The 17,341-nt window shown below is 45.8% G+C and overlaps 1 protein-coding gene across 1 annotated transcript in view; it reads left to right on the top strand.

Moving 5' to 3' along the window:
* The window catches only part of ces2b (carboxylesterase 2b), a 74,953-nt gene extending 59,443 nt beyond the window's left edge, over positions 1 to 15,510 (top strand). The window contains exons 18-25 of the mRNA XM_069902016.1: positions 706 to 810; positions 1,953 to 2,057; positions 5,347 to 5,499; positions 8,077 to 8,160; positions 9,809 to 9,953; positions 10,283 to 10,432; positions 12,981 to 13,053; positions 14,487 to 15,510. Of these exons, the coding sequence (XP_069758117.1) occupies positions 706 to 810; positions 1,953 to 2,057; positions 5,347 to 5,499; positions 8,077 to 8,160; positions 9,809 to 9,953; positions 10,283 to 10,432; positions 12,981 to 13,053; positions 14,487 to 14,649 (978 nt within the window). The 3' untranslated portion in view covers positions 14,650 to 15,510. The remainder of the gene's footprint in view (positions 1 to 705; positions 811 to 1,952; positions 2,058 to 5,346; positions 5,500 to 8,076; positions 8,161 to 9,808; positions 9,954 to 10,282; positions 10,433 to 12,980; positions 13,054 to 14,486) is intronic.
* The last annotated feature ends 1,831 nt before the right edge of the window (positions 15,511 to 17,341 follow it).

The raw sequence follows: 17,341 nt of genomic DNA, 5'->3' as shown, positions 1-17,341 counted from the left end.
CCTCCTCAACAACTCCTCTTCATCCCATCCAACCCAACACCATCCAACCCCTCCCCATCACATCCAACCCTACCCAATCCAACCCCTCCCCATTAACCTATTCCTATCCCATCCAATCCTTCTCCATCCAACCCAACTCCTCCCCATTCCATCCAACCACTCCCCATTCAATGTAACCCCCCATCCCATCAACCCCTCCCTTCCCTTTGAACCCCTCCCATTCCAACCCTAATCACCCCATCCAATGATTCCACATCTCACCTACAACTCTCCCCAACCACAATTTAATGCCTCCCCATCCCCATCCACTCTTCCACTTGTATCCCTCCCCAGCCTCCTCACCCCATGTCCCACCCCTCCCTTTATCCTCACTGCCCTGTGCCAACCCTCCCCATCCAATTGGATCCCATTTCAACTACCATCCTGGCCTTAGACCAACAGCCTGTTCATCCCTCTTCCAAATGCTTCCTTGTTCCTTTCCCAATTCCAACCACTGCCACTTCCTTTTCCAACCATTTCCAAATCCCAACCTGATGCTCCAATAACCTCAGTCAACTCACCAGGGGGTCTTTCCTATTCTAAATTCCTCCAGCCCAGATAGAACTGGGAGCAATTTTCTCATTCCCATGACTGTTCCTTGCTGAGCATTTCTGTGGATGCTGGTGAGTGGGTCTGGTTAATCCGTGGATCTCTCTCTTTCTGCAGACACTGTCTCCACTTTCTGCTGATCTGTTTAATCAGGCCATTCTGCAAAGTGGGAGCGCTCTGATGCCAGGACTGTTACCCCCACTGCCAACACAGCTGGCCAACGTGAGTTTCTTCCTAGATTCCAAGGACCTGCACAACAGATGTTGGTTTGGTGTAGAGGTCACAGTGTGATGACTTTGCCTCAGGAAGCTCGTGAATTTGAACAGTGGGCTTCAGGAGGTTGGCTCAAGACCTTGTCAGTGTGTAGAGGAGCTGGTGTGGAGGAAGAGGACATGCTGGGGGGAGGCTGCAAAGAAATTTAAGCTCAGGGTCTTGGCTTGCTGGATTAATTGGCAGCTGTGAATTACCCCTCAGTTTGAGTGAGTGGCTGGAGAATTGTTGGCTATATGAATGAAAATGTTACAGTGTAGTAAGTGGAGGAATGGTCCAAGTGCTGGCTTAGATTCAATAGACTTGATGGCCTCACCAAATAGATGGAGGGGCTGATGAGAGATGGATGGGATTTGGATGGGGGTTGGACAGGAGTTGGATGGAGGTTGAATGAGAGATGGACAGAGGTTGGATGGGAGTTGGACAGGGGATGGATGGGAGATGGACAGGAGGTGGTTGGAAAGTGGTCAGGAGATGGACGGGAGTTGGACAGGAGATGGATGAGAGTTGGACAGGAGATGGTCAGGAAATGGCTGGAAGGTTAATGGAGATGGTTAGGAGAGAGATGGAAGATGGACAATAGAGAGTTGAAGCAGTAATGAGATGGTTGAGAGGTGGTCAAGAGATGAGCAGGAGATGGACATCTAAAGATCGTGAGATAGATGAAGATAGTCAAGAGATGGTAAGGAAATGGACATCAGATGATCGGGAGATAGAAGATGGTCAGGAGATAAACATCAGATGAACAGGAGATAGATGAAGGTACTTGGGAGATGGACAGGAAATTGACACCAGATGATTGAAGGTGGTCAGGATATGAACAGGAAGTGGTAAGATAAATATCAGATGGTCAGGTGGTGGACAGGAGATAGATGGGAGATGATCAGTAAATGGTCGGGAGGTGGATGAGATGGTCAGGAGAAGATGTCCTTTTGATGACCAGCAGGCAGACTTTAGTGGTGTTCAGCATTGGACCTGGTCTCTGGGGCTGCAGGGCAAAGGCTCTACTTACTGAACCATGTGTACACCCTGGTGAGAGCAGGGGCCACAAGGGAGCAGGTGAAGAAGTTCCACTTTGTGTCTGTTCTCCACAGGAAGCCGCTGAGATAGCAGGCTGCACCAACGTACAATCCCAGCTGCTGCTGCAGTGCCTCAAAAACAAGACAGAGGAGGAGATGGCCCAGATTATCAACCAGTTGGTAGGTATCTGTTGAAGAAATCAGTGTTTGATGCCACGTTTCCAGGGCTGCTCTTCTTTCAGTGTGAAGCCTCTCACTTACAACCCAAGGCTCCCTGTCTGTCCTAAAGCCACCGTTAGGAGACCCTGAGACTTAGAGAGAGTGCAGTGGTGTCCCACAGGATCCTCAACCAACATCACTGAGAGCAGGTTATCCAGGTTGATTCTTGGTCTGATATTCCTTGAATGAGAAGTTTTGATCCAGAGCTCACTTGGGTCTGCAAGGATGAGCAGTAAACATTGAATTCCGCAGAACTCCTTGAGGGCTTGGCGAGGGGTCATGTTTCCCCTGGTGGGATGTTCTAGAATCAAGGGGTCAGGACCATAATGACCAACCTCTTCAGCAGAAGTCGGTGAATGCGTGGAATTCTGCATCCAAGAAGGTCGTGGAGGTTCAATTGCTGAGTGGGGCAGGGGCATTGAGGGATTCAAGAGGCTTGGGTTGGTGCAGAAGAGTACTGTTGAGGTAGACATCAGCTGTGGTCTTATTGGATAGCAGAGTAAGCATGAGGGGCTGCATGGCCTGCTCTGCCATCTATTTCCTAGAGTTATGGAGTTCTCCAAGTTCAAGTTTACTATCATCTGAGTGTACATATCCAACCAGAGAAAACAGCGTTTTTCCTGACCGTGGTGTGGGCACACACCACACACACACACACACACACACACACACACACTCCCACACACACACACACACACTCCCACACACACACACACTCCCACACACACACACACACACCCCTATCTATTTATTTATTTATTTTAAATTATATCTGTATGTATATATGTGATTATTATGTGCTGTGTGTGTGTGTGTGTGTGTGTGTGTGTGTGTGGTGTGTGCCCACACCACGGTTTAGGGTGATTTACTCAGTTACTGTTCATTAATGTCACGGCTTGCAGGAGGAAGATGCTATTTCCCAGCCTGCCGGTTCTGATTTTGATGTTCCTGCATCTCCTCCTTGATGGTAGTGGGTCAAAGATACTGTGTGCTAGATGGAAAGGGTTGTCTGAATGTCGTCAGTGGAGGAAAGAGAGACCCCAGTGACCTTCTCTGCCATCTTGAAGCGATCATACCACACAATGATGCAGCCAGACAGGACGCGCTCCAGTAAAAGGCTGTCAAGGTGGTGCCTGGTAGACTTGCCCTCCTCAAACTCCTTACAGTACAGAAACAGGCCCTTCAACTCACCTCATCCATGCTGAACAAGTTACCCACCTTCTGCCTGCACTCGGTTTATATCCATCCAAACCTTTTCCAAGATCCTGTCAAATGTTCCTATCACTTCCTCTGGCAGCTTGTTCCACATCCCCACCACCCTTTGTATGAAGAAGGTGCTCCTTGGCTCCCTTTTAAATTTCTCCCCTCTCACCTTAAATACATATCCTCCAGTTACAAGAGTCCAGTATTTACCCTGGAAAAAAGACTGACCATTCATGACTTATCTCTATGAGTTCACTCCTCAGTCACCTACACTCCAGGGAGAAAAGCCTCAGCCCATCCAATCTCTCCTCATCTCAAGCTCTCTAGTCACAGAAATGTCCTTATGAATCTTTTCTACACCTTTTCCATCTTACAGGCATAGCTGGGCAACCAGAACTGCCTGAGATCAACTACCCCTCCTCAAGGGTTAGTCAAGTTTAATTGCTACAGGACCTGATTATTCCTGTCTCTAGAAACCTCTGATGCTGTCCATCAGAAATGTTCCAAGTAATTACCTTCCCACTGATGGAAACTAGATTGCTCTGTGGTTAATTCAGCAGTTTAACCAGATTATCCATTATCCCATCACCACACGCAGGCAAAGAGTGCTGGAAATTGACGCCCAGTCTGCACTAACCCTTCCCATCATTCTCTCCAACCTTGGGATCCATTCTTTCTATGTCTGGTGGTTTATCCACGTCATGGAATCACAGAAAGAGGCTGTTCAGCCCATTCTGTCCATGCCAGTCCAGAAGGAGTCACACACCTTACTGCATGGACTGGAGCCCTGAAATTATCACTCTTTTAGGATCCACCCAGGTACAGGTCATCTCTCTCATCCTTCAATCTGAAATCCATGCTCCTGATTTTTCTCCTTAGTCTTTACTCTATCCAGGCCCCTCATAACATTCTACATCTTGATTAAACTTCCTCTTTCGAAGAAAACGACCTTCCCAACTTGTTTCACAGCTGCGATTTTCCACATCTGGCAATCTCCTTGCCAGCCTCTCCTTCACTCTGCAGTGTAGTCACATCTGTCCTGTAATGTGGTGACCAGAGCCACGGGAAGTGATTTAATGTAAAGTTCCAACTGAACCTCCCTCTTCCTCTGTGCCTTTCTAACTTCCTTATCGACCTTTCAGTCTCCAGGGCCCCGTTCCTTCACACCGTTCAATGTCACCACTGGAGAGATGTCAATGTCCCACCATCAGCATTCATTAATTACCACACAGAAGGAGGCCATTTGGCCCAAGCTAGCTTCCAGCTGAGCAGTCTCTTCTGTCCTACTGTCCTCTCCTTTCCCTGATCATTGTGTTATCCTCTGTCACACACATCCATCAACCACCCACCTTCTCTCACCTGTTATTTCTGTAACATTACTCCGTTGGTGTCAGCTTTGATGTTGGGGAAGTTAAAATCCTCAGTTACTGTTTTCGAACATGCCCATGTACTTGCTCGTCCAGTCCATCTTTAATAGTTTTGGAGCAGTTGTGTCCTCACTTCTGTCCATGTGGATATGTTGACCTTTCAAGCACATGTTCGCTCCTCAACAATCATTTCTTATTGTTCCTGCGCCCCTCACATTCCACATAGCCATCCCATCTAAAAGCCAAACATTTGCCCAGCACCCACTTACATTGAACCCATTTCATATGGTGTGATGGCCTTCATGAGTTGGGGGACTGAGTTCAAGGACCGTGAGGTAATGTTGCAGCTCCATAAAACTCTGGTTTGATAGACCACATTTGGTTTTGACCATGGTCTTGCTACTGATGTTTGTAACCCAATGGACAATGGTGACACACAGCCCTTGGGATCAGGAGTTTCTTGCTCCTCAATCTGTCAAAGTTCAAGATTATTTTATTGTCATGCACATAAATACATAAAAGTTTGTTTAGTTTTATTTCCACTGCACACCAAGAGTCAACACTAGTCCAGTGCCCTTACCCAGAGAGAAGGAGAATATCTTCAAAGACATTCAGTGTCCATTGATCCCACCACACCTCCTCGAATGCCCCTGTCTCATAACCTCTGCTGGCTGTTACAGAACGACAACTATCAGATAATTCCCATTGTGGTGGATGGCTACTTCCTTCCTGATGATCCTCAAAAGATGTTCCAGGATGGAATGTTTCGAAAAATGCCGTATCTGCTTGGAGTGACCAACGAGGAGGGTGTAAAGAGTCTTGTACACCCAGAGGTAATGTCAGTCTGTTGTATGATGTACAGAAGATGTCAATTAATGAGTGGTTGATGTCACTGTAATCAGAGCTGAATCAATTACCTTATTCGCCTCCACTAGCACACCCACTGCTCTCTAGGGAAAAGAGTTCCAAAGGCTAAAACCCCTCTGAGTTCATGTGTTTTCCTATCTCTGACCTCAACATGATATACCCTCATGGCCAGATTAGGGACAATCGTCACGGCTCTATATGGGGCAGATCACATCTCACAAACTTGCTTGAGTTTTTAGAAGGGTTCTCAAAGCTGCTTGATGAAGGTAGGGCAGTGGATGTTGTCTACATGGATTGTAGTCAGGTATTTGAAAAGAGCTCTCATCCAGAAGGTCACGATGGATGGGATCCACAGTGATCATTTGGATCTAGAATTGGCTGACCCTTTGAAGACAGAGGGTAATGGTGGAAAATGTTCTTTTGACTGGAGGCCTGTGACCAGTGGTGTTCTGCAGAGATCGTTGTTGGGATCCCTGTTCCTGGTGATACTGTATACATCAGTTATGGCTGAAAAGGTAGGTGTGTGGGTTAGGAAGTTCACAGATGACACTAAATTTATTTGAAATTTAGACATACAGCATGGCAACAGGCCATTTTGGCCCACGATCCCGTGCCGCCCAATCAAACCCAATTAACCTACACCCCAGTAAGTTTCAAATAGTGGGAGGAAACCAGAGGCCCTGGGGAAAACCCACGTGCACAAGTGGAGAATGCACAAACTCTTTACAGGCAGCGTGAGATTTAACCCCAGTCCTGATCACTGGTGCTGTAATGGCATTGCGCAAACTGCTACGCCAACCATGCCAGCCCTAAAACAGATGCGTTTGTGGACAGTGAGGAGGGCCATCAAAGATTACAATGGGATATACAGTAGATGAGTTATGGATAAGGGCAGATAAATGGCAGATGGAGTTTAATCCGACAAGTGTGAGGTGTTGCACTTTGCGAGGTCAAATGTAAAGGGAATGTATTCACTTAATGACAGGGGTTTGAAAAGTTTTGTCAGGTAAAGGGATCTGGAGATCCAAGTCTATAGCTCCCTAAAAAATGTCCACGCAAATAGGTTGGTAAAAATGTGAATGGAATGCTTCCCTTCACTGGGCAGAGCATTGAGCATATGTTGCAGTGATGTAAAACTTTGGTCAGGCCTCACTCGGTCTATTATGTGCAATTCTGGTTACCCATTACAGGAAGGATGTGAAGGTTTTGGAAAGGGTGCAGCAGTGGTTAACCAGCATGTTGGCTGGATTAAAGGGTATGAGTTCTGGGGAGAAGTTGGATGAATTTGGGTTGTTTTTTCTTGAGTGTCGGAGGTTAAGGGGAGACCTGATAGAAGTTCATAAAATTATGAGAGGCGTTGACAGGGTAGAATGTTTACCCAGGGTAAAAAATGTCAAATACTAGATGATGTGTTTTTAAGGTGAGGGGGAACATTTGGGGGAGAGGCGCAGCACAAGGTTTTACACAGAGAGTGGTGGGTGCATGGAATGAGCTGCAAGGTACAGAGGTAAAAACAAATACAATAGTAGTGTTTGAGGCATCCAGATAGTCTGCATTGGCTGGGGTAATATGGATTGTGTGCAGGGAGAAGAATTTTAATTTGGGATAATGTTCGGCACAGACACATTGGCTGGAGTCCCTGTTCCCATGCTGTACTGCTCTATGTTCAATTATTTTTAAACAGTGACTCCCCTAGTTGTAGAATAGCCCACAAGAGGAGACAAGGCTTTTGACAAGGTCCTGCTGGTAGGCATGTCAGGAAGGTCAGGTCATATGGGATCCAGCTTGAACAGGCTGATTGGATACAGAATTAGTTTGATGGTTGTGGATTGGTATTCAGTTTGGAGGCCTGTGAACAGTGGTTGGCAGGGATTGGTGCTGGATCCACAGTTCATTGTTATCTGTATTAATGACGGAAATCAATGTAAGTTTGCGGATGATACCAAAGTGGATGATTTAGTGGATCGTGAAGGAGATTAAGGGAAGAGATACAGGACCACCAGGCTGAAGAAAAACTTCTTCCCACGGACAGTGAGAGTGCTGAACAACCAAAGGAACTCCTCACACTAATTATCTCAAACTCTCATGTGTACAAAACAATATTTATTTATTTGTATTGATGAAATACTTGTCCTGCATATGTATTATTTGTCTGTATGTGTGTGATGTCTGGTTGTGTGTCTGCATGTTTTGCACCGAGGACCAGTGATTACTAAAAGAACTCAATCTTTTTCTTTCCACTCACATATCACCTTAAGAAATCCCTTACTAACCACAGATCATGCACCATAGGTGCTCTGTGGTTAGTAAGGGATTACTTAAATTGGTTTGAGAGAGTGGGGAAAAAAAAAGTTGAGAACCATTGGTTAAGAGGGTTATGAGCTGATGGCAAATGGGACAACCTTATTCGGGATCTACAAGTTGAGTTCAAGGATCCATTTCTGTGCTGATGTTGTTATCCTCTCCACACCCACCCTGTTGAGCCCTCAGTGTCTCAACTCTCATTCATCCCATGTTTAAGCCCACACTCTATTCTCACACAGGTCATCATCAAACCTGACTGGGAGGCAGCAGGAATAACCAGGGATGAGATTCGGGAGAAAATAGACATGTATCTCAAACCACTGGTAAGTTTGCATTAATCTAACTGGTAGAAACAGAGCAGGGTTGCTCAAGCCCCTGGGTGTGAGGGGTTTGCTGCTTCCTCCAATAACTGACTGACCAGTGATCTCCATCCAACATGGAATGGGCTCTGACCTGCCCATGCCTTTCTCCAGTTTACCCAGTGGGTGAGAGGGAGTCAAGGATTGAGGGGTCTTTGGATCTGAGCCCGTAGATCAATGGGAGCAGAGAGGAGGTCAGAATGAGTGCATGGACTCCCCGAGTTACAAATAACCTGACTCCGAAATATGACTTTATGCACATATTCATTTAAAGCATTTTTCAAGCTGGTAATAATGATAATAATAAGTAAAAGTGGAAAGTCTGCACAATGCCAGAGAAACTCAGGAGGACAAACCGTGTACTTTTACAGCAAAGATGAAAATACATAATCAATGTTTCGGGCCTGAGCTCTTCATCAAGGTTTGAACAAAGTGTAGGCAGGTGCCCGAATAAAATGGTGGGTGGGGGGGAGGGGCAGGAGAGGAGAACAGGCCCGCAGACAGAGGTAATAGGTGGATAAGGGAGGAAGGGCACCACAGCAAACAGGGGGAGGGGTGAAGGCTTTGTGAATGGAGAGGGAAGGGGGTGGAGAGTCAAAGGGAACGGGAAGGAAGGGAGAACAGAGAGTAGGCTAGCAGAAACGGAGAAGTTGATGTTAATGCCATCTGGTTGGAGAGGGCCTAGACAGAAAGTTGCGTTGCTCCTCCAATTTACAGGTTGGACAGTACGAGGTCATGGACAGACACGTTGGTGCGGGAGTGGGGTGCAGAATTGAAATGGTTAGCCACTGGGAGATCCATATTTATAATAATAAAATATTTCCTGGCATTTATTGGTGAGTGGATGGACTATAATCATGGGTAGTGTTAGGGAGATAATTCATCAAAAAGAAAGAATTGTAGAAAGTGCATAAAGACGTTAGACACAGAAACAAGAGGGCTGGGTGAAGCTGGCCCCTCATTTCTGCTCAGCTGTTCAATCTTTTACCAGTACCAATTTTTCTTGACAAACCACACATCTCATCATTCACTTAACATCCAAAACTCTCAGTGTCTGCCTTGACCACTTGGGCGAAGCATTCTCTGCAAAGCTGCTGAGTATGTAGGAGAGGATCCAGAGCAGCTGTGAGGAGGGTCAGTGGGGGAAGAGAGTTATGGTGATGAACAGGTAGGTGAGAAGTTGGTTGGACATCTGCACAGGATGCGAAGGGCTATCACCATCCAGGAGTGGCTGCTTCCACAGCACAGCCCACCAAATGGAGAGCTCTATCTTATAAATAGCGGGGTCAGAGGGCGGGCTTGGGGTGAGAATGGTGCAAGGCAGCCTGAGCTTTGCATTATGTTGATCCATTGGAAACGAATGGTGGAAGTGATGGGAAAGGATTTGATCCATAGGGATTCAGTACATGGGCAGTGCTAGGGAAGGGATGTGATCATAGGGATTCTGTAAAAGGGAGAGATTGGGAATAAAAGCCCACATCTCCCACTGAACAGCACAAGGTCAAGGGATATAAAGAAGCCCAGTGTAAGGGAGTGGACTTTACCTTTTGATGTGCTTTCTCCTGTGTTTATCATTTTTGAGAATCACGGATTGACTCTATTCTCTGATTAGTTTGGAGCAGAGAACGGGGGACCAATTTTTGATGAGTACTTCAAGGATGTGCACAGCCCTGACCTCCTGAAAGAACATTACCTTGACTTATTCGGTGATGTGTACATTGCTATTCCAACTCTGAGAGCAGCACAGTACTACAGAGGTGAGCTGGGTGCTGCACTTGGCCACACCACGATGTGACAATGTACAGGGCATGGGTCCTCCTTCACACTTACAAGGCTCGAGATTAACATTTGGTGGGAATTGAATAGGGATGGAATCCATTAGGAACTTGGACAGTGGCCCTGATGGGAAAGGGATTTGATCCACTGGGAATCCATACATGGACAGTAATTGGAGAGGGTTTGGCCCTATTGGAATCTGTACATTATTGGTGAATGGGTTGGTCCAAAGAGATTCCAGGTTGTAGTGATGGTGAATTAACTTTATTTACTGTTGCCATGGTAACTGCCACTTATGGTTGGTTTGCAGGAGCTGGAAACCCTGTGTTTTTGTATGAATTCCAGCATCGCGCGAGCTTCTACGAAAGAAGAATCCCCCAGTTTACGAGGGCCCCTCACGGTGCTGAGCTGGCCTTCGTCTTTGGAGGCTCCTTCATTACCGACTTTGATGTGTTGCTCGGTAAGGACAGGGTTTCTCTGCAGAATCGTGAACATCTTTACTAGCGCGGACAGGCAGTATGGAACCTCAGAACTCAGGGAAACTGTACAATCATATTGGCACAGAAATGGGCCCTTCAGCCCATCTCACCCATGTTGTCCTGTGCTAACCCCATTTGCCTGCTTTAATCCCTCTGTGCCTTTCCTAAGTACGTCCAGATATCTTTTAAACATTGTATGCCTCCACTGCCTCTATCACAAGCAATGTCTGTAGACTTTCCTGTTTAACTCCCTTTGACTGCTCCATTGTGGTCTCTTGAAGGGATGTCTTTCCTGAAGAAGTTCTCCTCCTCGCTTCAAAGTGAGTCCCTCTCAGTGCTTCCCCTCTGTAATCCAAGCTGCACTTATGACATGTAGTCCACGGACTTGCTTCTACAACTATGTCCTTCCTGGCTACTTGCCTTCATTGCCAACTTGTGCCATGCCATCTCCAGCTCCATTTCCAGGCCTCCTAATTTGGCCCAGTAAGGATGCTCATGCATTGCCAAACCAAGGTCACCTGCAAATTGGATGAACAACATCTAATAAACCATCAGGGCACTCTCCAGCCAGATGATATTAACTTCGACCACCAATTTCTCAGGCCCTTCCCCTCTCTGTTTCTGTGTCTGTCTGTCTGTCTTTCTGTCTCTCTCTTTCTTTCTTTCCCTGTCCTTCTGTCTCCTTTCCTTCAGCTCCCAACCCCTTCCCTCTCAGAGCCATCCCCTCTCCCTATCACTTCTCATCTTTCTTTCTCTTCTGCCCCCACCCCACCCATATCAACCTATGACCTCCTGACTGTGGGTCTGTGCCCTTCCCCCTGCTCCTACTTCCCTCCCTCTGGCTATCTGCTGATACCTTGGCAGAGCTCAAGGCTGAATCATTGGTTCTCTCCCTTTGCTGCATGACCCGAGGTTCTCCAGCACTTGTGTGTATTGTAATAATTTCAGGATTAGCTTCCTTTATTGTCATGCGCACAACGTTGTTTGCCCTGTAAAAGACACACAAAGAATGTCCCAATCAAGATGAGAAGGAGAAGAAAAAGAAAGTCCCTTCAGAGACACTGAGTGTCAGTGGATTCCGTCACCTTCTCCAAGTCCACCACCTCCTGCACTCCCGTAACCTACATAATTACTCAGCCTCCTGTCCATTGCAACAGTGAACCCAAGCTCCAGGCCTCCATCCATCGCCCTCCTCGGCCCCTGTTTCTGAACTCTGATGGCACCACCTCTGTGGCAGACCTCCAGTAAAACACCAGTCCCCTCTGCCTCCTTTCACCAAGCCAATTTTGGATCCAGTTTGGCCACACACCTCGGATCTATTTTGCCTTCACCTCTGGACCAGCCTACCAGGCAAGACCTTGTCAGACACTTTAAGAAGTCCACGTAGACCACCTCCTCCCCTCTGCCTTCGTCAATTTTTTTAATAACCTCCTGAGAAAGCCCAGTCAAGTTTATGAACCAGTATCTTCCCACACTGCATCATGCAGGTCCTTGAAACCAGTCCCAATCTTTCTAAACAAACATAAATCCAGGTGTCTCGCTGTTACGTGGGGTAAATGTTTTAATAAGGTGGTCTTGTCCCCTTTTAATGGCTGAACTTTGCCTGTACTCCATTTTCTACCCACAGAGGGCAATGGATCTCTGAAATTCTCTGTCCTAGAGAGTTATGGAAGTGGGGGGGGGGGGGGGGGGGCATTATCAAAAGCTATTGAGGACTGTGGGAAATTGCCACGAGGAAGAGCAGATTAGTCATGATCCCAGTGAATGGCGAGCAAGGATTGAGGGGCTACGTGGCTCCTCCTATTACTTGTGTGGCCCATTCATTAAAACCTAAGATGAACATTTAAACATATCAACACTGCCCCAAGGATGTAGACCATGAGAGAATGAGATGGAGATCAACCTGGAGTCACTGGAATGGTCGAAGGGCTGAATGGCTTCTTCTGTTACAGTTGGTGACATGAGCATTAATCTAATAATATTGAAACTGGTTGTGGGATACAGGTCACTGGGGACATCTTGAAATGTTTGTGGCCAAGATGAAGTGGAAAAACTTTGTTATGTGTGCTTTCTAGGCAGGTTAACCTCTACATAGCATAGCAAGAAATGTAAGAATTAAAGCGTAGTGTTACAATAGGGGATAGTTTTAAAGAGAAAAGTATAGCTAAATGATGCAGGGCATCACCTTGTACTAATGGGTCGTCCATTCAAGAGCCTTAACACAGGTAAGAAACTTCCTTAAAACTTCCTTGTTCTCTTTCAAAATACTGCCTGAGGCATCCTTAACAGTAAACAAGGGGTCTCGGTGTATAGACTCATCAAAAAGCAGCATTCCGGACACTGCAGAATCCTCTCTGTCCTGAAGTGGGCCAGAGAGTTATGCTTCAGCCATCCAAATGGGCTGGAAGGTGGCATACTGGAGGAGCACTGAACTTGTGTGTTTACACAAATGTTGATGGGAGGGGCAGCTACTGACTCACTGAGTGTCCCATGGAGCTAGAAGCGTAACCGTGTGACTTTATTTCACAGGCAACATGACGGAGGAGGAGAAGAAGCTCAGTCAGGCGGTGATGTTATATTGGGCTTCGTTTGCATGGAGTGGGTAAGACTTCAAGGCTCATTATGGGGTAATGCACATATCACAGGGCTGTCAAGTCCCTACAAAATGGTCTAAACTGCATGCCAACCTAGCTATTTCCATTGGCCCATATCCCCCTTGACCTTTCCTATCCAGCAGGACCTGTCCAAATGTCTCCATCTCTACCACTTCTTCTGGCAGCTTGCTTCACACACCCACCACCCTCTGTGTGAAGAGGTCCCTTATAAATCTTTCCCCTCTCAACTTAAATCTGTGCCTTCTAGTATTAGACTCCCTGCCCCCGAGGGGAAAAGGTAATTACCCTCTACCTTCTCCTTGCCCCATGATTTTATAAACCTCTGTAAGGATCCCCCCCCTCACTTCAGGGAGAAAAATCCCAATTCATCCAGTCTCTGCCTATAACGCTAGTCCAAGTCCTTGGACATGGATCACTGATCTCATCACAAAGGCTGGGAATTTCAGTTTAAGTGACCATGAGCCTTTTGTCCTGTTATGAATCCCCAGGTAGTTCACTAAGATGAAATAAAGAATGCTGGAAACCTCTGAATGCTGAGTCACAAAGGTATGGGTGTTACACCTGGAATAGGAATTGGCCATCCCATCCCATCCCTCAGGCTCATCTGATCCTGGCATCAGCTCTGCTCTCCTGCCGGACCCCATAGTCCCAACTCCCCTGCAAACCAAGTGTCTGCCAGTCTCCATCTTCATTATGACTCCAATTCCATAGTTCAACTTGGACAGCCTTAAATCCAGCAACAAGAACAGGAATCTTTCTAATTTTAGATAACCCTATCTCTATCTGATTCCACTATTTCCATATCTTCTTTACCAGTTCCTGTTCTTACCTTGCTGCTCCCCCACCCCTTCCCCCCCCCCAACCAGGCTCTCTCCTTCTACCTCTCTACAGCCTTTTGTCCAATACTCTTTCACCTCAGCCTCCTCCCCAGATTCTTTTCCCCTTCATACAAGTAACAAGACCCCCTTTTCACTTTAGTCTCGATAAAGAGGTCACCAGCTGAAAACAGTGCGTAGAGTGCGTCGAAAGAACCAAAAACTTGTTGATCCAAACCAAGGCTTTTATTAACTAAAAGTCTGGAGCATATCACAAGTAGGTCAACCAGCCCAGAATGACCTGGTCTGGCTAGGAGCAATCCTTTAAGACCAGCCAGTAGATGTGGCTACACTCTCAGCCAATCACAGTCATCCTAGACTACAATCTGTATATATACACATTGGTGATAGAATCTGTATGATCACACAGTGACTGACCATTTCCACCCACGGATTTTGCCTAACGCTCCCTCTGGCACCTCTGGGTTTGTTCAAACTTCCGGCAGCTGCAATCTTGTTGTTTCTCTGGAGGAGGAGGAGAATGGCTAATTTGCCTTTCCTTAATTTAGCTCCTGGTGTAAATGGTTCCAATCCTTCCCTTGCAGGAGACCCAACGTGACAGGGCAGCCAGCCTGGCCAGTGAACGGCGACCATGAAGAATTCATGCAACTCAACTTAACCCTGAACGTGGACTACAGGTTAAAGGCCGACAAAATTCAGTTCTGGCTCAACAAGCCTGCAAAGAGAATTGCAAAGCTGTTCATCTAATTACAGCTTCATTCCCATTCAGTTCTGTGTTTGGAATTTAGTCTGTAAATAGGAAAATACATCGCCTCATGAAAGATCTCACACAAACAGACGCTTTGAATTTGTTGTTTAATTTGCAACTCACTGATTAATCAGCTTCAGGTGGAAATGTCGAGCTCATTAAGAATGTGATGCCAGATGTAGGTTTGAATTAGGCAGGCTGCCAACGATTAGAAATTAGGTGCAAAGTTTAGAACTATGGAATGGGCAGTAAAATAAGTGGCAATTAAATATTTACTGCACCAATAGTGAACTAAAATATAGCACAATAAGAAATGTGAGTCTAGTTGCTTTTTTAAAAATAGCTCATGAGTTTCTACACAATGAAATTAAAATCTCACTCTGCAATATTAATAAAAAAGTTACAGCTTAATTATGGAAAGGTTGCAGTGTTTTCATGGGCAGTAGTAATTTCACATGATAGGGGTTCAAACCGATAAGATTTGTGTGCTCATATCTAATTACAGGTGAAGTCTACATCTAACTTGTGTATGCAGACACATACATCCACCCAGTATCCATTCACTAAACTATGTGGTCAGATTGGTCAGCATTGATGGGTGTTCCTGGAGTGTCTTTATCACCGTCAGGACAAAAAACAGAAAGAACTCAGCAGAGGAGACGATATCAGAGGAGAGAGAAGAACAGAACCAACATTTTAGTTTGAAGATTAGGTTCTCACCAATGGGAAAGTCTCCATTGACGACATATACAGGACCCTCCATAATATTAGGGACAAAGACACTTTTTTCCCCCTTTATTTGTCCCTGTGCTCCACAATTTTAAATTTGTAATCAAATAAAACAATGTCATTAAAGTGCACATTCCAGATTTCATACATTTTTGTTTGACCATGTAGAAATTACAGCACTCTTTATACATAGTTCCCTCATTTCAGGGAACCATAATGTTTGGGACATTTGGCTTCACAGGTGTTTGTGAGTACTTGGGTATGTTAATTGTTTTATTGGTGCAGGTATAAGAGGCTTGCATCTAAGCTTTTGATCACCTTTGGAGTCTGTAGTTGGCACTTTTCTACATGAAAGTCAAATAAGCCATTATGAGGCTTAAAAACAAGAACAAAACAGTAAGAGAAATCACCCAAACCTTAGGATTACCAAAATCAACTGTTTGGAACATCATTAAGAAGAAAGAGCGTACTGGTGAGCTCAGTAATCACAAAGGGACTGGTATTCCAAGGAAGATCACCACTGCTGATGACGTGATGTGACGCTGAGGCTACGTAAGCTGCTGGTGAGACCTCTCAGAGTACTGAGAGTAGTTTTGGGCTCCTCGTTTAAGAAAGGATGTGCTTACATTGGAGAGGGTTCAGGATAATTCCAGGAACAAAAGGGCTGTCATAGAAGGAACTTTTGATGGCTCTAGGCCTGTCCTCCTTGGCATTTAGGAGAGTGAGGGGAGATCTCATTGAAACATTTTTAATGTTGAAAGGAATGGGCAGAATAGATGTTGTTTCCCATGGTGAGAGAATCTGAGAAGAGTGCTCAAATTCAGGATTGAAGGATGTCTGCTTAGAACAGAGATGAGGAGGAATTTCTTTAGCCAGAGGGTGCTGAATCTGTGATATTTGTTGCCACAGGCAGTTGTGCAGCCCAAGTCATTGAGTGCATTAAAGGCAGAGATCAAAGGTTATGGGTGAAGGCCAGGCAGTGGTGCTGAGTGGGGGAAATGGATCAGATCATGATTAATTGGCAGAGCAGACTTGATGGGCTAAATAGCCTATTTCTGTTCCGATGACATTTTTTTAAAATTAAGACATACAGCACAGTTAGCCCTTTCGGCTCACAAGGCCGTGCTGCCCTAATTAAACCCAATTGACCTACAATCCCCGGAATGTTTCGAACAGTGGGAGGAAACCGGAGTCCCCAAAGGAAACCAATGCAGACACAGGGAGAATGTACAAACTCCTTACAGGCAGCGTGGGATTTGAATCCTGGCTGTAACAGCATTGTGCTAACTGCTACAATAACCAGTCTGCCCATGTTTTATGGTTGTACCCATCTGTACCCCATAACCCTTAATTTCCAATATATTCAAAAGTCCATCTGTGTCTTAAATATATAGAAGGCAGCTTCCTACTCTCTGGGAAAATCTATTCCCCCAAATATTGAGGCCACGTCCCCTAGTTCTAGTTACATGTTCCTCTAAACCAGTGGTTCTCAACCTTTTTCTTTCCACTCACATACCAGTTTAAGTATTCCCTAGGCCATAGTAAGGGATTGCTTAAGGTGGTATGTGAGTGGGAAGGGAAGGTTGAGAATCACTGCAACTTTTCTAATGCAGGAACAGGTCTTTTCAACATTACAATTGTCCCCACCTAGTTTAATCCAGACACCCACCACCTTCTGTGTAAGAAAGGTGCCCCTCAGATCCCCCTTTAAACCTTGAATCTACGCCCTCTGGTTTTGGATTCACCTCCCCTGGGGAAAATAATTATTTACAAGTTGGTGTGGAGAGATGGCTTTGAATGTAAACACAGGCTGGACGGGCTGAATGGCCTCAGCCAGACTGGCCTGTGTTTAATGAGATGTCAGCGGAGACCCGCAACCAACCCCGGGATGAAATAATTAAAAGCTGGATGAGAAAGGTTTGACAAAAATGTATGTTTTCAAAGATAAACGCATATTTATTT

Source organism: Narcine bancroftii, chromosome 10 (assembly GCF_036971445.1).
Source record: "Narcine bancroftii isolate sNarBan1 chromosome 10, sNarBan1.hap1, whole genome shotgun sequence".
NCBI lineage: Eukaryota > Metazoa > Chordata > Chondrichthyes > Torpediniformes > Narcinidae > Narcine > Narcine bancroftii.
Note: the sequence above shows the minus strand (reverse complement) of the source record. Positions and strands in the feature narration are given on the sequence as shown.